The following is a 24,817-nucleotide window of genomic DNA, read 5'->3' as shown; positions in this document are numbered from 1 at the left end:
CTATTGTTGCGGGCACAACACACTCATTGAAGCGTCACAGCTCAAAGCTTTGAAACCACTCAACTCTCCCAAAATTGTAGTTACACCACACTGTAGTTTATGCCAATGTAGATAAGAATTACAAAGTCATTACGAAATAAAATATATAAGATAAGAATTACACCACACTGGTTAGCGCCGCCGTATGAAATTAAACGCAATAAAATACTAATGAATTGCGTTAATTGTAAGTGTTTCAAATTACAATGCTATCACTAAAATATACTCCATCAGTCCATTCTTATTATTAAACAGTAATCATTCCGAATACATTTCATGCAGTGTCTACCTCAGAGAGTCAGAGACCATCCTTTGGTGAACACAGCTCTGACTATTCAATCTTTCTTTGCTTTTCCTGGCCAAATTGCCTCGCTAAAGAACAAGAATTTGGCATCAGCAAGTGGTATCTTTTACATTACAAGAAGTGGGAGATAGTCAAAGACCACATGCAGGAATGGGTCCTAGTCCAAGAGCCTTTCCGATTTGAATCTTTGAAAAAAAGGCTCAACGTAATAAAATTTTCTTTTACTTGAAAGTGATGGGCACAAGAACAAGGACAAGATTATACATCAGCAAAAGATACATTTGAATACAAAGAAGTTGGAGATTTTTCCACAGGAATGGGTCCCCAAACCAGGAGCTATCCCTTTAGAGTTTTGAGTCTTTGAAATATCATCAATTTTCTTTGATTATGGTGGCCGGGTGTGTTTGGAAAAAAAAAAATCATTTCTTTTCAAATACATCTATCTCATATTTTAAATTTAAAAATATATTTAATATTATTCAATAGATGATTATGCCATAAACTCTCCCTTGCGTGGAGCTCTCTCTATCGTGTACCCACGAGGTTCTCCCTCCCTTGGCCTGTGCAAAGGGTATTGCTTTTGTTTTTACTACCAATATGGCTGACGAGATGGCAAACAGCATGGAGAAGATGAAGTTAACCTCAGAAGAGGAAGAAGTTATTGAGATATCTGACGAAGGAAGATTAGAAGTGCTTGAGAGTTGCAATCTGAGTCTGATAGGGAAATTTTTAACATGCAAGCCCTTTAACAAGATGGCAGCAAAGAATACGATATGGAGGGCTTGGGGAGTTGATGATGCTTTGGAAATTTCAGAAGTAGGGCCGAATTTATTCCAATTTAAATTCCAATCCGAATTTGAGATGGATAGGATTTTGAGAGGTGGACCATGGTCTTTTGACAATTAGCTTCTCAGGTTGCAACAATGGCAGAAGGGAATGACTGTAGGAAACATTAGAATGGTGACTGCATCCCTTTGTGTCCAAATATGGGGTGCGCCGTTCAACATGATTTCTCCTCAGGTTGCTAAGGAAGTTGGTGGGCGTCTGGTAGTAGTGGAAGAAGTTGAATGGAAAAAAAGGAAGGATGATGATAATTTTTTTATGCGGGTTAGAGTGGCTTTACCAATTATGAAACCCCTTAGGAGAGGTGGATTTATTGCTAGGACGGATGGAGAGAGGTATTGGGTGGATTTTAAGTATGAGAGACTTCCTATTTTCTGTCATTACTCTGGGATATTAGGGCATAATCTAAAGCATTGTGCAGCACACTATGCAATGGAGAAGAATGGTGGAAGTATAGAGTACCAGTATGGCGAGTTTCTTAAGGCAGCAGGGGGACAAGCAAGGGCTTCAGCCAGGCCATATTCCAACAATAAACCCAGTTCGGAGGAAGGTGGAGGCGGTGGTTCTATGCAGCAGCCTGTTCAGATGAGTCCTAGCTTGAAGGTGACGGCGGCAGTAGAAAATTCTGGAAACCCTAGTGCAAACGATGAGGCTAATTCTGTGAAAGTGGGAGTTGAAGCGGAAGTAGAGGTGGGAATTAAGCATGCAAAGGGAGCTGAGTCATCTGACCATGCAAACGTGAATCAAATGGAGACTGAGACTGTGTGCCCCACTCCGAATTTAATGCCAATTTTGAAGAGTAATGTTGATTCTCATACGGGTTGTGTGGAGGAATTAATGGGGTCCAACGTGGAGGTAGGGCAGACAGACTTTAGGGAGGCTGGGATTTACAATAAATCTTTAAATGATGTTGCCAAACCCACGAATGAATTTGGGCTATCAACTACTAGGCCCAAAACTACTTGGACCCGTATTAATATGATGGATTTTGGGCTTGGGGGCTTAACCAGAGCAATCACATTGTCATCACTTGGGAAGAGGGATGTAAAGGAGACTAGCAGTGGACAGGTTGAGGAACATGAAGCTAAGAGAGGAAGAATACTAGATGAGGAAGATAATCTTGTTGATATATCGGCGGGGGTGGACAGCCACCCTTGTCAGGAGCAATGAGGCTGATAAGTTGGAACTGTCTAGGGCTTGGGAACCCTTGGACAGGTAGAAGCCTTCGCAAAATTGTGAGGGAACAAGCTCCCACAGTTTGTTTTCTCATGGAAACTAGACTAGACAAGGATGGATTTGAGAATTTGTACAATGATTTGCCTTTCAATAATAAGATTATTGTTAAGCACCCTGATGCTGGGGGAGGATTAGCTTTTTTATGGAAGAATACTATTAATTTGGATATTATTAATTATACTACAAACCATGTTTTAGTAGTGGTAATTGAAGAGGATGAGTTTAAATGGTTCTTGACTGGGTTTTATGGATGGCCGGAGGCACAACAAAAAGAGAAATCTTGGAGATTGTTGGAACATTTGAAGACCTTTGTAGAGGGACCTTGGATGATTATTGGGGACTTTAATGCTTTTCTACATGCTTCGGAGAAGAAAAGTAGACGGCCACCACAAACTTCATAGCTTGATGCATTCCGGGAAGCTTTGGAGTCTTGCCAGTTGCAAGATCTTGGATTCAAGGGGTATCCATTTACATGGAATAACAAGAGACCGGGAGATGCAACTACAAAAATCAGGTTGGATAGAGGTGTGGCCAATGAAGCTTGGCTAAGGAAGTTCCCAGTGAGTAGAGTTACACACTTATCAACCTATGCATCAGATCACCTTCCACTATTGTTGCAAGTACAATCTTTTAATCATCAAAGGCAGCGAAAGGAGAAAAGTTTCAAGTTTGAGGAGTCTTGGCTGTTGAAAGCTGACTGTGAAGACACGGTTAAAGAGGCATGGGGTAGAGACAATAGTGATTCCCACGGCCTTGAGTCCATCAAGCAAAAAATTCAGAGGTGTGGAGCAGAATTATTGAGTTGGGGTTCGGCATGGACTACTCCAGATGTTGAAGCTATCAAAGAGACTCAAAAAAGACTGGATCGATTGAATGAGGAAGAAATTTCTGAAACCAGCAAGGCCGAGTTTTTGGATTTAAGCAAAAGGATGGATGAGCTTCTCCAAAAACAAGAAATTTTTTGGGCTCAACGGTCTAGAGTTTCTTGGTTGAAGCATGGGGATAAAAACACAAAATTTTTTCACTCCAAAGCTACACAGAGAAGGAGGAAGAATCACATCAGGGGGATCAAAAATGATTAAGGGCAGTGGGTTGAGGAAATAGAAGATGTGGTGGGGGTAGCTTCAGATTATTTCCACACTTTATTTCATGCTGGAGCTGGTGATCAAATGGAGGAGTGTTTGAATGCTGTTCATACAAGGGTGACTGAAGATATGAAGGAGGTCTTATCTAGTGAGTTTACTGCTGATGAAGTTAGAGTGGCCTTATTTCAAATGGGACCTACCAAGGCCCCAGGACCCAACGGTATGAATGCCCTTTTCTATCAAAAATTCTAGCATATAGTTGGTACTGATGTTATTAGTGCTGTATTGGATTTTTTGAATAATGGAAATATGGTACCTGAAATAAATCACACAAATATTGTTCTTATTCCTAAAGTAAAAGACCCAAAAAAAAAAATGTCTGACTTTAGGCCAATAAGTTTATGTAGTGTGATTTACAAGATTATTTCCAAAGTCTTGGCAAACAGATTGAAACAGGTACTCCCACAGATTATCTCGCCCACACAAAGTGCTTTTGTACCAGGAAGATTGATCACAGACAATGTGTTGGTGGCCTATGAAACACTACATACAATGCATGCTAGGAAGAAGGGCAAGAAAGGATCCATGGCATTAAAACTAGATATCAGCAAGGCTTATGACCGGGTGGAATGGCAATTTCTTCAGGGGATAATGGAGAAAATGGGTTTCCCAACACAATGGATAGAGAGGGTGATGAGTTGTATCACTGATTTAATCAGTTGGCTGCACAATAAAAATGGGAAATTCACTGTAAAGTCCGCATACAAGGTAGCAAGAAGTATGAGAGGTAATGGGAATCGGGCTGAATCTTCAGGGGGCTATGTTGGAAGATTTATTTGGCCGATCCTGTGGAAGCTGAATATTCCAAATAAAATAAAATTTTCTGTTGGAGGGCATGTAATGGTATTTTACCTACACGAATCAATCTAGTGAAGAGAAGGATCATCACTGAAGACAAATGTCCTATCTATACAAGGGAGGTGGAGACAGCTATTCACGCGTTATGGGTTGTGCTGCTGTAAATGACGTGTGGGCTGGGAGTATACCGAAACTGCAAAAAGGAAATTCAGTTTTCCATGATGTCTACAGCTGGTTGAGTATCTTGTGGATCGGCTATCAACTGAAGAATGGAGCTGTTTAGGGTGCAAAGTTGGATCATATGGAACCAACGTAACTGTGTATTGTATGGGGGACAGCTGAAGAACCCAACCAGCCTGAACAAGAGAGCTGAGGAGTTTTTGCAAGAATTTAAACAAGCTCAAGTGCATTTAACAGTGAGTCCAATGGAGCAACCAATTGGTGAAGTATGGCAGCCACCTCTATCAATGATACATAAGTTGAACTTTGATGTAGTAATTTTTTCAGGTATGGAGAAATCTGGTATAGGAGCAATAATTCGAAATGAGAGGCGTGAAGTTATGGCTAGTATGTTTGCTATTGGGCCGAGGATTGAAACAAGTGAGGAAGCTGAACTTTTGGCGTGTAGAAGATCTCTTGAATTTGCTGTGGATGCTGGTTTCACTAGAATAATGATTGAGGGAGATAATACCAATGTGATGCAAGCTATTTCTTCAAATGTGGCTAATTATTCATTCTTTGGTAATGTGGTTGATGATATTCGCCATTTAATGGCTGGTTTACAGTGGGTTAAAATTAGTAAGATTAGGAGGGGAGGTAATAGGGTAGCGCATGCTCTTGCACAGTATGCTAGAGAGTTAGAATCTGATTTGTTTTGGTTGGAGGATTCTCCCCACCTGCCTTGGAAGCTTCGTATCAGGATTCCTTATTATTATGATTAAATGAATGTGGTTTGTTTCTCAAAAAAAAAATATATATTTAATATTATGTTATTTAAAATTTTGAATAACGTAACATTATTTAAACTAATATATATATATATAAAAAGTTAAATATATTTATAGTGAAATAGAATATCCTACTTTGTGTTGACCCTTATATAAATATATATATATATATATATCATTTTATTAATTTGTGTTCATAATGTCTCCATACATTTCAATAACATTGTTAAAAATATTTGAATTAAATATATTACAAGTCTAAAAGTGTGTTCATTGTTACATCACTTAAAATTTTAAGTAACAATTTTTTTCGAAAGGTAATTTTAAATAACGTGAAACCGTGTATTTTATTAAAATACTAAGAAAAAAAATCTTTACTATGACATAGATGCATATAGAGAAGATCTTAGCTGGTGTCCACCGTCCACCCTTATATATGATCAGTTTATTAATTCATATGCGCAACCCTCTTGCACATTTTGATCATGTTTTATAAGAGACTTAAATTAAATATTACCACTTAATTAAAAGATATATTTAGTTTTACATCAACTAAAAATTCAAAAAACGTGACACCATACATCTTATTATATATATATATATATATAATCTTTATAGTAAAAGTCTCTAGAAAGAATCCTAGTTTCTGTTCACACTAGAGTGTGTTATTATTAAGAGGCAAGTGGAAAGAAGGAAAACAATGGGAGGAAAGGAAAGCAACTTCTTTGTTTGATTGAAGGGAAAGTAAAGAAAAAATGGAAATTAATATACATTTTTNCAAGCTATTTCTTCAAATGTGGCTAATTATTCATTCTTTGGTAATGTGGTTGATGATATTCGCCATTTAATGGCTGGTTTACAGTGGGTTAAAATTAGTAAGATTAGGAGGGGAGGTAATAGGGTAGCGCATGCTCTTGCGCAGTATGCTAGAGAGTTAGAATCTGATTTGTTTTGGTTGGAAGATTCTCCCCCACCTGCCTTGGAAGCTTTGTATCAGGATTCCTTATTATTATGATTAAATGAATGTGGTTTGTTTCTCAAAAAAAAAAAAAATATTTAATATTATGTTATTTAAAATTTTGAATAACGTAACATTATTTAAACTAATATATATATAAAAAGTTAAATATATTTATAGTGAAATAGAATATCCTACTTTGTGTTGACCCTTATATAAATATATATATATATATATATATCATTTTATTAATTTGTGTTCATAATGTCTCCATACATTTCAATAACATTGTTAAAAATATTTGAATTAAATATATTACAAGTCTAAAAGTGTGTTCATTGTTACATCACTTAAAATTTTAAGTAACAATTTTTTTCAAAAGGTAATTTTAAATAACGTGAAACCGTGTATTTTATTAAAATACTAAGAAAAAAAATCTTTACTATGACATAGAAGCATATAGAGAAGATCTTAGCTGGTGTCCACCGTCCACCCTTATATATGATCAGTTTATTAATTCATATGCGCAACCCTCTTGCACATTTTGATCATGTTTTATAAGAGACTTAAATTAAATATTACCACTTAATTAAAAGATATATTTAGTTTTACATCAACTAAAAATTCAAAAAACGTGACACCATACATCTTATTATATATATATATATATATAATCTTTATAGTAAAAGTCTCTAGAAAGAATCCTAGTTTCTGTTCACACTAGAGTGTGTTATTATTAAGAGGCAAGTGGAAAGAAGGAAAACAATGGGAGGAAAGGAAAGCAACTTCTTTGTTTGATTGAAGGGAAAGTAAAGAAAAAATGGAAATTAATATACATTTTTGGGCATTTTGGGTAATACCTATTTTTATCCATTACTATTTGAAATGTGGGTTATTTTAAAAGTTCTATAACTCAATTGTCATTTCTTGATATTTCTAATAAAAGAGTTCAGAGTTCAGAGTTCAGAGTTCAAATAATTTTTTTCCTATTGTAATTTCACTTTTCTTCTCCATGCAAATCAAAGAAGGGAATATAAAACCTTTTTTCCTTTCCACTTTCCTTTTTCTCCTTTCATATCCTAACTGACATACTAAAAAAATATATAAAATCATTTCTTTTTTCCTTTCTTGGCCAATCCTCATTTCTTCTTCCTTTTCTCCTCTCTCTCGTGCTGAAATTTCCTCTTCTCTCACTGTTACCAAACATACCAAACACAGAAACACTGTTATTAATTTCTTATTTGGTGCACGCAATGTTTCTTCTCACGCATTTTGATCATATTGTTAAGAGACTTGAACCCATGATCTAATTGTGATGGATCACATAAGGCTGGCAAATCATTAGACCCCTTTTAATTAATTATTTGCATGTGTTTTCAATCTTTGAGCTTACACTGACATGTTAGTCCAAGCTGTACTGCATGGGGTCTAAGGGGAGTCGCAATATTGTAGAGTAGTGATTTTTAGCCATTTCAAAAATAAATAAAATTATGGACCCCGTGCGTTTGAAATAGTTTTCTCTTTAATTATCTTTTTTTGCTAATATATATATATGTAAGGACACGTTTTGTAGCCGAAGCCCAAAAGGTAAAAGACGCTGGCCCAATGAGCCCAGTACAATAAATTTGTAGAGAGTGGATCAAAGAACTAGGCTCTAATGAATTTGACAACGGCTAGTATGGATTCAGGAAATGATCAAGCAAGAACAAGGAACATAGAACAAACTAAATTTCACTGTCCGAGGAGGTCACTCTCCATATAAATCAATTAAACTGATTACAAGTATAACTTTGATTGCTACAGTATTCTTTCTCTCTATTTTTTCAATCTCCTCCTCATAAAGGGTCTTTTACATTATATAGTTCCCTTTGGACCATCCTGATTCTACACTTGTTAATCGTTTAAGCCCTTATTTGAGTGCTCGTTCCATCAGACACCCTCTTTGACTTTCTATGAGTTGTGGTAGCCAAGACAGCACTGTTTAGGGTCTTCTCCACATAAATGCGGCCAAAAAAGTAGCTGCAGTGCATTTAATGTGGTGGTAACAGCTTTTCCTTAGATATTTTTGAGTTCCCTTCCTTCTCGTATGTTCATGAGGCACGTCCCTATCACTGGGACTTCTATGAAGGTTACTTTTATCGTTGGAATATACATCTAAGCGATATCTATCATATTCGAGGAGGAATTTCTCCTCGGACTGCCTTTCACTCATTTCTTATTTATGAGACTCTGAACTGGAATCCCTCATAACTATTTATCCCTTCTCGAACCTGTCAATGTCCTCGAACAAATCCCAAGACCCAATATATGATTTTGGGCCCTTATCCCTACAATATATATTTTTAAACCATAATTTATCTAGAGTAGTGATTTTTAAACATTTCGAAAATAAATAAAATTATGGACCCTGTGCGTTTGAAATAGTTTTCTCTTTAATTATCTTTTTTTGCTAACATATATATATATATAAACCATAATTTATCTAGATATAATTGTATTGTTTCTCACTTTTAATAAATGAAGAAATTTATAAAAAAAAAAAATCAATCCAACCACACACAAACAGATATTCCTTCATAACTTTTCCCTTAATTATTTATATTTTTATTATAATAGAAAATTATACATGAAGATTCCATCATGTTAATTGCCCTTTTACAGAAGGAAAGGGTCTTTTTAATTATCTATCTGTTGGAACAGTAATAAAATGTTTTGAAAAGTAATAATTAATTCATGAGATGGAGTGTGGTTGAAAGAAAAGTGGGGAAGATGATCCTTCATTTTTTTTTTTTTTGGATTTGATTTAGTTCATTTTATGATATAAAATAATGTTAATTAACAAATCTAAAATAAACATAGTGTTATTTTTGGATAATAGAACAAATTTTATATCTCTTCCTTCTCCAAGAACAGTCTATAGAAGAGCCGAAATAGTAAATGAAAGTTTTTCCATTCATTAATTCCACAATTTTGAGGGTTTCTGTGTTTGAATTTTGAGTCAAATATTCCTTGCATTCTAACAAAATATTCCCTTATTTCATTTTTAAGAAAGAAAAAAAAGACATTTTGTAATACTTAAAGATGAATCTTAACTTATCTCTACTAATTTTCGAATAATAGAAATCTATTCTAGTCACTATGGGCGCATTTGCCCAATTGACACGTTTGAAGGAATCAATGCTAGGCTTATTGGATCCTTAGAAATTCATGAGAGAATTCATCACTGGGGGTTCCTAGAAAGTTGTCTTTCTATTGGATTGTGAGTCTCTTTATTAGCACTTGCTTGTGGTGTACAATTTCATATCTATGCTCGTCATGTCCTTTATATGGAAATCAAAGGCCATGACACTATTCCTTTGACTCGTACTGAGGAGAATTTGACTCCACAAGAAATTGAGCAAAAGCTGCTAAATTGGCTTATTTCTTGCTTGTACCAATTGAAGATAAGTAACAACGAACCATTCTTATTGGATTAGTGAATCTTTTTTTAGTGAATGATAAATCACTACAAGTGAGGGAGATACACAATTTAAATAATAGAAACAAGACTAAATATAACTTGATCATTATGAGCTAATGGGGGTGTTTATTTCTTTGTCTTCATATACTTGCTTGGTGCGGAATTAAGTCAAATGTAACATTAATGAACTTTCAACTATCAAACAAAGTCATTTAAGGTTCAAATGCCACCTCTCTAAACTATCAAATTACTTATTAAAAAAAAAAAGTAAATTAAATAACACTGTGCACTTAAATTCATAAAGTTAAATTTGTACCATAAAATAGGCAAAATTTGCCAAACAGTACAATTTCAGAAATTTTTCAGTTGGGTAGCATGCGTTCAAACTTATTTGGTAAGTTAGACTATTTTTGGAAGTCGATTTTAATAAACTCAACTTCCAGGCAAATTCAGGAGCTCAGTATTGGCGACTTTCAATGGAAGTCAAGTCCAGTAAACTCGACTTCCACTTCAGACTTATTTACTTGCTGGAATTTGCTTGAAATCGACTTCCAAAAAAGAGTCTAATTTACTATATAACTTTGAACGCGTGCTACCCAGCTGAAAAATTTCTGAAATTATATTGTTTGGCAAATTTTGCCCATAAAATATATTATCTCAAGGGGAAGGAGAGAATTGACGATATGAAATTGATCATTTCAACTTTTCAAGTTGTTGGGGTGGAAGGGAACATAAAAATTCAAGAAATCAATAATAAGAGCATTAGCATTGAGGGGCGTAAAAACCCTCCCAATTGCTATTTTACCTCCTAAACTCTTAAAACCATACTCCATCTGGGTTTGTAAACCCAAAAGTTTTTACATCCTGTGAACAATAAGGTTGCACTTAAAATTAATATTTTAATATTTTAGGCTGTGTTTGTTTTGGCTTCAAATCACTTCCGGAAATGTTTTTTCGTAAATGCGGGTGTTTGGTTGCGCATGGAAAATAAATTTTTCGGAAATTGGTTTCCTTTGATCGTGTGTTTTATGGCTTTGACCCAAAAATTGGTTTACATTTCTATTTTCACTTCAAACCATTTCCGGGTCTCAGACGTGCAAAGAGAGAGAAAGAAGAGAGAGTTACCGATCGCACCCCAACACCGATGCCGCCATCTAGATCGTCACCACCCAAGACCGATCCACCCAAAACCGATCTCATCGGCGCCGACATTACCGATCTCGTTCTCGTTCTCGACCCAGTGCTCATCGACGCCGCCGATCTCGTCGTCTCGATCTCATCATACCACTGATCTCGTCGTCTCGATCTCGTTGCCTTCTCGTCACCCAGACCGATCTCGTCGCCCAAATCGATCTCCTCCGTCTCTTAGTTTGACCGGATTGTGGAGTTTAATCGAATGTTGTTGTTTTGATTTTTGTTTTTTTTAAGTTTATATATTGAAATGTTCTATTATAAAATTTGTTTGGTAGCTGAGAGAATAGATGAGAAAATGTGAAAAACTAGAATTTTTAGAACACAACCAAACATTAGAAAATATTTTCCAAAGCATTTTTTGAAATGCAACCAAACACTTGAAAATATTTTCCTTTCTCGAAAATAGCATTTCTGAAAAATATTTATTTTTCGGAAAATATTTTACATGAACCAAACACAGCCTTATTCTCCCACCTCTCTCTCTCTCTCTCTCTCTCACATCTGACTCTCCCTATTTCTCTCTCTTTTCAATCATGCACGCCACAGACTCTTTCTCCCTCTCTCTTTCCCAAATGCAGAAATGCTACCATACTTCTCTCTCTTCTCCTTTGCTGTCGATCTCTCTCGATGGTGGTGGCGGGGTGGTGGCATGGTCGTGGCAGTGGTGGCATGAGGTTTGTGGCCTATGGGTTAAGTGGGTTGTGGGGTGGTCCAATGGTTGTGGCACGATGGTGGCATGGCCGTGGGTCTTGGTTGGGTGGCCAGATACTGAATATCAAGAGTTCCTCCCACTCTGTCATCCTCTCAGCTCTTAGGTTCCACAAGTGATAAGCCCACAGGGTTGGATCTATCATGGGATGTCCAGATCTGTCATTGTGTTGGCTGTGTTTGGGTTGGCTGGATTTGTGTTTAGGTGGCTAGATCAATGGTGGTTTGGTGTTTGGGTGGTTGTGGGTTGGTGTTTTGGTGGTCGGATTGGTGTTTGGGTGAGTTTTTTTGTTGTTGTTGTTGGTGGTTGCTGGGGTGCGTGTGGTGGTGGGGTGGTGGTTGCTGCTGGTTTGCTAGAGAGATAGATACAAACCGGAAAGATAGAGACTGAGGAAGAGAGGAAAGAGAAAGATGAGAGAGGAAAGTGAAATAAATTTTTTATTATTATTTTATTAGGTAGTTTATCTATACTACTATTTAAGGGGCTGCACCTGTTTGGACCGGATTTTTTTTTGTTCCAAAATACCCCTATAGCCTATGTTTAAGTAGGGACAAAAGTAAAGGATAGTCAAGTAAAAATACATGTCTAACTTGCACTAAAACATTGCCTACAAAATATGACCACTTTTTGATGATTTTCAAATTGCTTTATTCATTTATTAAAAATTAAATTAAATTAAATTAAAACAAACACGTTTTTTTTTATATGAATATATCTGCCATGATAATTGATATAAAAAAAAAAAATCAATTACCTTTATTAAAAAAAAGAGAGTCTATTATTCAAACTTCCTCCATTTCCCATGTTTCATGTTTTCACGTTCTTTTTCAAAATTTTTTTTTTTTTAAACTTTCATTACCATCTCCATTCTAATTGCATCATTTAATTGTTAATGATGTTGATTTCAAGAGTCTGAGTTGTGATTTTGTAACCCTTATGATCATCATTTCCTCCGCCAATTTGCGAAATCTCTTATACTTTCAAGAGTGCTGGCAAGTTTGATCTCATTCCTATATCCTATGATATTTGCTTTTGTTCCTTCTACTTTTATGAAATAATTTTATGGAGTCTAATTTTGGATTTTGGTTTGAAATTGGTGGATGAGGATGAACGGGCATTATCACTATTGGGAACACATGTACTAAAAGGTATGTTTGCACTGTTCAATCTATTCAAATTTTCTGTCAAAAATTTCCTTTTACTTTGTTTGGACCAAAAACTCTTGAGAAAGATAGTAACATCCTTATTCCGTTCACATTGTGGTTTGCAGATATGTGTTTCAACTGAAAGCACTATAGAGCGACCTTGATAGATCGATGACTGATGCCAATCTAGGATTTTAGCCAAACGAAAGTGTTAAGATTGCATGAACCGCAAGATTTTATGAAGAAGTTACCAAACTTTTGCATTTCCTTTTCTTACTCATGTTTCACATTTGAGCCACTTAATTTTGAACGTGTAATTACATTTGAATCGTGGAAAGCAACAATTAAATTATTAAATTATTTTTTGAATGTGTAATCATAGTTTTTAGAACCGGACTGGACAGGGAGGCCGGACTGTGAAAACCGGAAATCGGGATGAAAACCGATTTTTAAAGCCTAAAGAACCGTATTTTTAGTTAATTCCGTAAACCCCTAAAACCGGGGTTGGACCGCACGAACTGGTGGCAAGAACCGTGCGGTCCAACCCCTTAGCAAATTTTTTTTATTTTTTTTATTTATAAAAACAACTTAACACTATTTATTCCACTTAATTAAATCATCCATCTCTTACAAGAAATATATAAAAATTATAATTAAAATCCTTCAAAAATCTTCAACTTTACTTCAAAAATTAATCATAAATTTTAATGTTTTCATGGTTATTATTTTATTTTATTAACTTTATTATTTAATTATTAAATATATGCTTGAAAATCATTAAATTTCCCTCACATAGATAGATATATTAGTCAATTTTGCTAGTTTTATAAATTTAATATCTATATTTAGACTTTAATTTATTATTAAATTAATTATGACGTCATCACGGTTCGACCCCGATTTGACCTCGATTCGACCTCAAAAACTTTGAACCTCCCCCTTTTACGGTTCAATTAATGGTCCGAGTCTGAAAACCTTGTGTGTAATTACAATGTACCTATAGTGTTCCCTTCTTTATCATTTTTATTTTATTTTATTTTTCAAATGAAGAGGGAAATTATTTATTTGTTAATTCCTAATCTTATATCTATGCTTCTGTTTACCTTTGCATGTTTATTTTGGAAATTTTGACTTTTGCATATGTATGGTGGGTGATTTTTTTTTTTAATAAAAAAAAAAAGATTTTATGCTACTGATGTTCTTTAACAAGTTAACTAGGACCCCTCATTCTTCAGGATTCTCCATATGTTATAGGGTAATTTTTGTTAGGAAGTTGGGCCACATTAACAGAGAGATCTAAAAATGAAGTAGATGACAATATTGAACTGTTGCTTTATATTTTTCAATCACAAACTGTCATCACGGTTCGACCCCGATTTGACCTCGATTCGACCTCAAAAACTTTGAACCTCCCCCTTTTACGGTTCAATTAATGGTCCGAGTCTGAAAACCTTGTGTGTAATTACAATGTACCTATAGTGTTCCCTTCTTTATCATTTTTATTTTATTTTATTTTTCAAATGAAGAGGGAAATTATTTATTTGTTAATTCCTAATCTTATATCTATGCTTCTGTTTACCTTTGCATGTTTATTTTGGAAATTTTGACTTTTGCATATGTATGGTGGGTGATTTTTTTTTTTAATAAAAAAAAAAAGATTTTATGCTACTGATGTTCTTTAACAAGTTAACTAGGACCCCTCATTCTTCAGGATTCTCCATATGTTATAGGGTAATTTTTGTTAGGAAGTTGGGCCACATTAACAGAGAGATCTAAAAATGAAGTAGATGACAATATTGAACTGTTGCTTTATATTTTTCAATCACAAACTCAGTTTGAACAATCTTCCACACTTTCGAATTCTAATTATATTAAGGTTTCCAAAATTTATCTATTAACATTCACATTAGAAGCAACACAAAATTTGGATGATATTTGTAGAATAGGAGCACGTGTGACGAGGCTCTTTTTTATTTTTTGGATTTAATGTTATAATTTTCTATTTATCCTCAGTTGAAGTTTACATGTTTGTCCATTAATATTACACATTTGTGAATGACTAATACAACCAAAAATGTTGAGGCTAGCCACAAAAAACGAACACATTCACACACAAACATATGATTTCAAATTTTCAATGCAATTTTGGTGTTGATTTTTTGTAGCTAGCCTCATGACATTTCTGGTTGTATCAGTCGCTCGCAAATGTGTAATATTAGTGGACAAATATGTAAACTTCAATTAGGGATACTAGCCTCTGAGCACGCGCGTGAGCGCCTGCTCAGAGGCTAGTATTAATTTATTGGGTTGTATCTAAGAATAAAAACTGAGATGTAGGGTGTATTGTAAAATAAAAATAGATTGGTATAATAGATAAAGTAACTTTCTAGATGGTAAAATAGAGATTGGGATAGAAACCCAGTTGCTAGTGCTCTAGTGATGTGCAAATGATGCATTAACTAAAACTAGTGTGCAGCCTTGTGCATATGTACGGGTACAATTAAAGACAATCACAATTATACATTTTTTGAAGAAGAGATTTAAATTATACATAGTATTAGCTTACACATTTTTTAAACCATATATTTATAAAATATGTAATAGTTTCTTATTTAGACCATTCGATTTTTTCACCCAATTATTTATTTGTCACAAAAATTAAAAAAATAAATAGACACATGGAGAAAAATTAGATTCTAAATAAATAACTCTTGAGTGGAAGAAAGGGTTAACTGTCCAATTATTCTAAAGTCAAGATTATATAGCTGAAAGTTGGCTACAATGGCTCTAAAAGTCTTTAAGAATGATTGCTTGAATTGAAATTTTCTCCCAAAAAAAAAAAAAATTGCTCCTTTTTTTTTTTTTTTTCACGTATTTTAGGGATAAAAGTTACTGTTTATGAGAAAAAATACTGTTTATATATTGTTTTGATACTGTTTATGAGACTCACAGACACTTTATTAAAAAAAAAATATTAAAAATAAGTCTTACGGTACTATTTATACATTTAAAAATTATTTTACTATAATATTTTTAACAACAATAAATTATATCGAAATAAATCCTAAAATAGAGTCAATTGGAAACTGGTAAGAAATTTATATTGGAATTTATTTGCCAATTGCCAGCTTGCAGGAGGTCAGTGGCTAATCTTTCCGTATCTTTCTGAAAGCTTTTCATCAGGAGGTCGGTGGCTAACCAACGGACACAATTTGTGTAGGGGGTGGGTGTAATGGTGTCTTTGCTGTCCTCCTTTGTCCTGTATGCCAAGCTAGTTTGTGTAGCACTGCGTTGCATCAGGAGCCTATCTTACTTTTTGTCCATTTAATTAATACTACAATTTTACCTTTTCAATAAAAAAAATTTTTTTTTTGAGATAAGAGATATTGAAAAAAAGATATTAAATAAAGTAATTTCTTAAATTAAAAATTAAGATTAAATAAATATGATACACATAAAAAAAATTAAAAATAAATTCGTGTACCATATATATTTTAACGAAATATTATTACTTTTCAAATTAAATTCTCATGTAAAATTCTTATAAAAAACTTTTCATGTAAATTAAGGTAATTAAAGGATTAGATGATAAATAAAATAAGAATTAAAAATAAATACCAAAAAATGTTATTTAAAAAATATAAAATAAACATTAAAATGTTGACTAAGTAATTCATAAAACCTCATAATATCCGTCCCTAATAAAAAACCTTATACCTTATCTTTAGAGCCACTCTTATATAAAATTCTTTCACGTGATAACCTGGTATTTGTGTTATAAAAAAAAAAAAAATTGGAACTCAAACATTTTCCTAGGGTATTTGAATGTTTGTGTTATTCATGTAAGAAGACTTCTTGTTATAGCATCCTTCTTTCTTCTATTTATAGCATCCTTCTTGCTGTAAATACCCCAAATTCTAACCTGCTCGAAGGACTGACACTGCAATAACCAACCGCCATTTATGGATTCAAATCAACCGAGAGCCGAAACTCCACAGCCTCCTCAAGGCGGCCGCGGTGGCGGTGGCGGTGGAAGTGGTTTCTCAGCTATTCTCACAGTTTTCTTATCCTTTATCGCCATCTTCGTCATGGTATTATCAAACTGTAAATATTCCACCACCACTGCTTTGTTCTTTACTGCACTCTCACCACCATTACCAGTCCATCGCAATCTCTCTTTGATTTTATTTATTTCAATAGTGTTTGTTAATTTCGCCATGGTACTATTCTTGTTGCTTAATAATTGAATAGATGCTTCATCATATATTCTTCTAAGCTAAGAAACATATTTACTTCAAAATCTCTTTTTTCAAATGAAGAGGGAAATTATTTATTTGTTAATTCCTAATCTTATATCTATGCTTCTGTTTACCTTTGCATGTTTATTTTGGAAATTTTGACTTTTGCATATGTATGGTGGGTGATTTTTTTTTTTAATAAAAAAAAAAAGATTTTATGCTACTGATGTTCTTTAACAAGTTAACTAGGACCCCTCATTCTTCAGGATTCTCCATATGTTATAGGGTAATTTTTGTTAGGAAGTTGGGCCACATTAACAGAGAGATCTAAAAATGAAGTAGATGACAATATTGAACTGTTGCTTTATATTTTTCAATCACAAACCCAGTTTGAACAATCTTCTACACTTTCGAATTCTAATTATATTAAGGTTTCCAAAATTTATCTATTAACATTCACATTAGAAGCAACACAAAATTTGGATGATATTTGTAGAATAGGAGCACGTGTGATGAGGTACTTTTTTATTTTTTGGATTTAATTTTATAATTTTCTATTTATCCCCAGTTGAAGTTTACATGTTTGTCCATTAATATTACACATTTGTGAATGACTGATACAACCAAAAATGTTATGAGGCTAGCCACAAAAAACGAACACATTCACACACAAACATATGATTTCAAATTTTCAATGCAATTTTGGTGTTGATTTTTTGTAGCTAGCCTCATGACATTTTTGGTTGTATCAGTCGCTCGCAAATGTGTAATATTAGTGGACAAACATGTAAACTTCAATTAGGGATACTAGCCTCTGAGCACGCGCATGCTCAGAGACTCTTCTATTTTTTGGGTATGGGTTAATTTAGAGCATTTATTATAATTTGGGATTACTACATTCTCCAATCACAAAAAAATCTAGGGGTGTGATGAAAAATTATTTCTCCACACATGATACTCATCACACCCCTAGATTTTTTTTTTTTTTTTTAATTGGAGAATGTAGTAATCCCAAATTATAATAAATGTTCTAAATTAACCCTTACCCAAAAAATAGAAAAGCCTCTGAGCACGCGCGTGAGCGCATGCTCAGAGGCTAGTATTAATTTATTGGGTTGTATCTAAGAATAAAAACTGAGATGTAGGGTGTATTGTAAAATAAAAATAGGTTGGTATAATAGATAAAGTAACTTTCTAGATGGTAAAATAGAGATTGGGATAGAAACCCAGTTGCTAGTGCTCTAATGATGTGCAAATGATGCATTAACTAGAACTAGTGTGCAGCCTTGTGCATATGTACGGATACAATTAAAGACAATCACAATTATACATTTTTTGAAGAAGAGATTTAAATTATACATAGTATTAGCTTACACATTTTTTAAACCATATATTTATAAAATATGTAATAGTTTCTTATTTAGACCCTTCGGTTTTTTCACCCAATTATTCATTTGTCACAAAAATTAAAAAAATAAATAGACACATGGAGAAAAATTAGATTCTAATCGAAATTCAATTTAGAATGTAATTGGATTTGGATTCTTTAATTTTTACATTCAATAATTTATTTAACACAAAATTAAAAATTAAATAAAACACATGGCACAAAATTGATATAAATTAATTCCTGTTAACAGGTGTTCTAAGAAAACAAATTAAATAATATTACATGTTCAATTATGAGTTAAAATGTGCAATTATGCACAAATTCGTAGCGGTTTTATATAATTTTCTTGATATTTGCACCCTCACTGCACTCATCAACAATGTCATTAAAATTAAGTAAACCCTTAAGTGGAAGTAAGCTATATTTCTACCTAAAATTAACAATAATGCATTAAAAAGTATAGAAAGATATAATGCTGCAAAGTTGGAAGTTTCAGGAAAATATATGCCATTTATTTTTATTTAAAAATAAATAAATAACTCTTGAGTGGAAGTAAGGGTTAACTGTCCAATTATTCTAAAGTCAAGATTATATAGCTGAAAGTTGGCTACAATGGCTCTAAAAGTATTTAAGAATGATTGCTTGAATTGAAATTTTCTCCAAAAAAAAAAAAAAAATTTGCTCTTTTTTTTTTTTTCTTTCTTTCACCTGTTTTAGGGACAAAAGTTACTGTTTATGAGAAAAAATACTGTTTATATACTGTTTTGATACTGTTTATATACTGTTCATGAGACTCACAGACACTTTATTAAGAAAAAAAATATTAAAAATAAGTCTCACAGTACTATTTACACATTTAAAAATTATTTTACTACAATATTCTTAACAATAATAAATTATATCAAAATAAATCTTAAAATAGAGTCAATTGGAAACTGGAAAGAAATTTATACAGGAATTTATTTGCCAATTGCCAGCTTGCAGGAGGTCAGTGGCTAATCTTTCCGTATCTTTCTGAAAGCTTTTCATCAGGAGGTCGGTGGCTAACCAACGGACACAATTTGTGTAGGGGGTGGGTGTAATGATGTCGTTGCTGTCCTCCTTTGTCCTGTATGCCAAGCTCGTTTGTGTAGCACTGCGTTGCATCAGGAGCCTATCTTACTTTTTGCCCATTTAATTAAGAGATTAAATTCTATAAGGATGGGGTGTAAAATCTATGTTTTACACCATCTAATAAGTGATTGCCACATTAGCATTTTATTTAAAATTTATTAAAATTCAATACATCCTATCATACCTAATAACATCTCAATAGATTCTCAATTTGGTTGGATTTATATATGGGTATTAGAATTGATTGAGTGTGATTGTGTTTATTCTTAAATATGTGATAAGATGATGTGGCATGTTAGGATTGGAATGGTAAAACATGGGTTTTACACCACATCCTTATAGAATTTAATCTCTTTAATTAATACTACAATTTCACCTTTTCAATAAAAAAAAATATTTTTTGAGATAAGAGATATTGAAAAAAAGATATTAAATAAAGTAATTTCTTAAATTAAAAATTAAGATTAAATAAATATGATACACATAAAAAAATTAAAAATAAATTCCTGTGCCATATATATTTTAACGAAATATTATTACTTTTCAAATTAAATTCTCATGTAAAATTCTTATAAAAAAACTTTTCATGTAAATTAAGGTAATTAAAGGATTAGATGATAAATAAAATAAGAATTAAAAATAAATACCAAAAAATGTTATTTAAAAAATATAAAATAAACATTAAAATGTTGACTAAGTAATTCATAAAACCTCATAATATCCGTCCCTAATAAAAAACCTTATACCTTATCTTTACAGCCACTCTTATATAAAATTCTTTCACGTGATAACCTGGTATTTGTGTTATAAAAAAAAAAAAAAAAAAAATTGGAACTCAAACATTTTCCTAGGGTATTTGAATGTTTGCTTTATTCATGTAAGAAGCCTTCTTGTTATAGCATCCTTCTTTCTTCTATTTATAGCATCCTTCCTGCTATAAATACCCCAAATTCTAACCTGCTCGAAGGACTGACACTGCAATAACCAACCGCCATTTATGGATTCAAATCAACCGAGAGCCGAAACTCCACAGCCTCCTCAAGGCGGCCGCGGTGGCGGTGGCGGTGGCGGTGGAAGTGGTTTCTCAGCTATTCTCACAGTTTTCTTATCCTTTATCGCCATCTTCGTCATGGTATTATCAAACTGTAAATATTCCACCACCACTGCTTTGTTCTTTACTGCACTCTCACCACCATTACCAGTCCATCGCAATCTCTCTTTGATTTTATTTATTTCAATAGTGTTTGTTAATTTCGCCATGGTACTATTCTTGTTGCTTAATAATTGAATAGATGCTTCATCATATATTCTTCTAAGCTAAGAAACATATTTACTTCAAAATCTCTTCTTTGGATATATGTATCATCTATCTCACTGTGTGTGGTTCTTGTATAGTTGTAGGTGGGATTCACATGTTATGAGAGTGAACTTGCATATATTCAGATACATGTCAGGAGGAGGAAAAAATATAATTTGGTAATAAAAAAATTCTTTTGATATATTTTAGATATGTTTTTAAAGATTTTGATGGTTGTTATTTAGTCTGAAAACTAGAAGTAAACATAACTATTCAAGAATTGTTGTGTACCATGTTATGTCAGTGGCCATGCTTCTTAGATTAATTTCCATCTTAGTTATAATCATAGTTAAAGGGAAGCGAAGTATTGTGTGATTGTAGAATATCTATTAGGTTATAAAATAGAACAGAGGAAAATGACTTCATATAGAATAGAACAGAGGAGAATAATTCATGTGGCCAAAGCTAACTAACATGTTGAGAATCCATAGCTTACCACAAAATTTGAGATTAAGACTAGTTGTTATTGTTGTTGTTAGTTTAAATCATAGGTCAATTAAGCTTATATTATTTTTCATAAAATCCGTGTTGCTATTGCTATTTTGTATCAATGTCTTGGCATTGTAAATTTCTTCAATAGTTTTTCAGGATCTGTACGTAATATGTGATTTAGAATTCATCAAATTGTTTTGGTATAAAAATATGACTCAAGACTAATTCTAGTATTTGTTTCCCTTTATGGCGATGGTAGTATTTGTTCTGTGTGGACTTGCATTGTTGCAAGTCAGGTTCAACATGCATCAATATTGTCATTAAATGATTATTACAGAGGTGCATCTAGTGAATAATAGCTTATACCTTCTAATAGAAATGCTTCAACAGTGTTCCATTGCACAAAAAAGAAAAAAAAAATGTTCTATCCCATTCTTAGTCTTTCACTTTATGCTCCACTAACTGCAGTATGTTATATATCTAATTTTTTTTTTCTTTTCCCCATTTTAAAAGTTGATTACGGATGGCGGGGCATAAAACAGAACATAGTAAGAGTAAGATAGAGGACTTTTACTCTGTACATTTCACCTTGCATTAAAGCTGTGGTTCTAAAGCTCATTGTCATTTAATTATTAACATTTAAAAAAAAAAAATTAAAAGGAATTTACATTGTGGCACCGAGTATGCACTTGGGGTTGTGGGTTATCTCTAAATTACTCTATTTGTAATTGTGTTGCCTGAATGTTTTTAGGGATGTTTGGCAAATTACAAAGCTTGTTTAGTTTGATACAAGCTGAACTGAAAATGAGACTATTAATCCAGTTTGTCTAGAATCAAAATCAGTTTTAGTTAACATGCAGCTTGTGAAAATGTCAAATTTGTATGCATGTGAAAACAGCAAAATTTAAAAATTTAATTTGGAGGGCATGATTTTTAAAGAACCACTTTGAAGATATGGGAATGTATTTAGTTCCCACTTTGAATAAGTTTTTTGAACAAAAGAGTTACCAAACTAAAAACAATTAAAACTAATTATGTTGATCTTGGCTGCCCGGCTGGTTTTGTGATTTGCTACATTCCTTTACTTATTGGTAATTGCTGCTGGAGGGAGGCATACCTGAAAAAGGAAAATAGTGGATTAGTGTTTCTTTATGTAGTGACTATATAATTTACTTACATATGCTAGTTTGTATAAAATTTTAGAATTGTTCTGAACCTCAGCCACTGGAATTAGTGTTTATATCATTTTATTTGAGTTTGAAAATCTCTGACATGAATATAAATTTTACAGATGATGAATCAATCACCATCAACTATTAGGAATGGTTTGTCCATTCTGCACCAAGTTCCAGAAGGCCATGTTGGGGTTTACTGGAAAGGAGGTGCCCTTCAAAAGACGATTACAGATCCAGGTTTGACTATGGTCCCTTCTTTTTGATTTTCATTCAGTAGTTGCTTTCCTAGAACTTATGAAATTTCTGCATGCACTTAATTTTCAGGTTTTCATCTGAAGCTGCCTTTATAACCCATTATGAGCCTGTTCAAGTAACCCTTCAGACAGATCAGGTAAATTCGATGTGATGAAAATTGAGGAATTTCATCTTGTCAGTCTAATGCTCAAATCTTTCATGTGAGTATAATTGCAGGTTAAGGATATTCCCTGTGGTACAAAAGGAGGTGTCATGATCAACTTTGAGAAGATAGAGGTACAGCTACTAGATGTTGCTGTTTATTAACATTATGGTTTGCAAATTACAAGTGGTCTAAAGTTTGAAATGCTCAGCTTATATGCACTGATTATAATGCCTTTTCAGGTTGTTCACGGCTTCACAAGGACCATGTGCATGACACTCTGCTGAACTATGGGGTGCAGTATGACGATACGTGGATATATGACAAAATTCATCATGAGATCAATCAGTTCTGCAGCTCTCACTCTCTTCAGCAAGTCTACATTGATGTTTTTGATCAAGTATGGATGCTAAAGAAAACATACCCTTTAAAGCCATAAATTTTGGGAGCTTCCAATTTAGCTTTTACAGTATTCGAAGTCTTACAAGTTCTGATAAAAGTAGTGTACTTTTATTCTTCTGCTTTAGTTGTTTAATCTTGATAGATTGTTTAACATATTGAAATCTTTAACTTAAATTTGAACAATCTTAACTTAGTAGTGCTGTGTTGATTTCCAAGGATTATTTCTCTTCGGGAATCTATGTTGGTGTTAAGTTGCCAGCATTATTAAGGAGTTCCTTATACTTCATATAGTTGTGTAACATTATGATACCATGAGCTAGTGTAGTGGTTATCAAATTCTTTTCTATCTATTTATTTCATGCTATATTGACAAAGCATGTAACTCTCACAGATTGACGAAAAGATGAAAGATGCTCTCCAGGGTGACTGCACACGATATGCTCCAGGTATTGAAATCATGAGTGTTCGTGTTACAAAGCCAACCATCCCGGAAAGCATAAGACGCAATTTTGAACAGATGGAAGAGGAACGCACTAAGGTTCAGTTTCTTTTTCCTGAATATGAGAGAAGGTCCTTTTACTTTCTTTTGCTTTCCTCTGTTAGTTAAGCAAAGCAAATAGACATGCAGACCCACCCACAACATGATTCTTAATTTGCAGATTCTTTACAAATTAAATGTGATTTTAATGTATGTTTATTATTTGAAATTATGGCCTGAACATTGAGTTTACCCTTTAAACCAGTTAGCCTTGATCCTATGAGCATTCAATATTACAAGCTTTTTTTTTTATATGTTGCTTATATCCAAACTTTGAACATGCATGTGTTTGCACCCACACCCAGTCAATGAAAAACATATTGGATAATAGTAAGCCTTTGAAGTTAATAGAGTGCATCATTCTATGTTTTATGTTGATGTTACTTTGTTAGGTCTTAATTGCTATTGAGAAACAGAGAGTGGTTGAGAAAGAGGCAGAGACAAGTAAGAAAATGGCTATTAGTGAAGCTGAGAAGATTGCAAATGTGAGTAAGATCCTCATGGAACAGAAGTTGATGGAAAAGGATAGTGCCAGGAAGCAGCAAGAAATTGAGAACCAGATATACATGGCTCGGGAAAAGAGTTTGGTTGATGCAGATTTCTACCGGTGAAAGCTTCATTCACTTTTCAGTTTAAAAGATATGAATATGGCATTATAGAAATGACTAATGATATTGCTATCTCTACGTTTCTAGTGTACTGAAGGAAGTTGAAGTAAACAAGTTGAAGCTGACACCGCAATTTCTTGAGCTTAAATTCATTGAGGCCATAGCTGATAATACAAAAATTTTCTTTGGGGAAAAGGTCTTTCCCTCTCTCTTGTGTGGATGTGTGTCTGTGTGTTGGCGTGGGGTGTTGTGTGTGCAAACTTTGCTTAATAGTTCTTTCTTGCAGAGATCTAGGGTCTGTTTGGATACCGCATATTGCTGAAAACTAAAAATACTGTAGCAAAATAATTTTTAAATGTATGAATAGTATCGTAAGACTTAGTTTTGAA

At 33.5% G+C, this 24,817-nt stretch overlaps 1 protein-coding gene across 1 annotated transcript; it reads left to right on the top strand.

The window, feature by feature from the left end:
• The first annotated feature begins 20,340 nt into the window (after nt 1-20,340).
• LOC112011321 (uncharacterized) lies at nt 20,341-24,817 on the top strand. Its single transcript, XM_065760187.1, is given in 9 exon segments — nt 20,341-20,651; nt 22,600-22,720; nt 22,808-22,825; nt 22,828-22,874; nt 22,955-23,014; nt 23,092-23,280; nt 23,674-23,820; nt 24,213-24,427; nt 24,516-24,817. Coding segments are annotated over 9 exon segments (1,167 nt in total). The 5' UTR covers nt 20,341-20,516; the 3' UTR covers nt 24,751-24,817.

Source organism: Quercus suber, unplaced genomic scaffold (assembly GCF_002906115.3).
Source record: "Quercus suber isolate HL8 unplaced genomic scaffold, Cork oak 2.0 scaffold_357, whole genome shotgun sequence".
NCBI classification, from domain to species: Eukaryota; Viridiplantae; Streptophyta; class Magnoliopsida; order Fagales; family Fagaceae; genus Quercus; species Quercus suber.
This window is presented reverse-complemented; position numbering and strand designations above follow the sequence as displayed.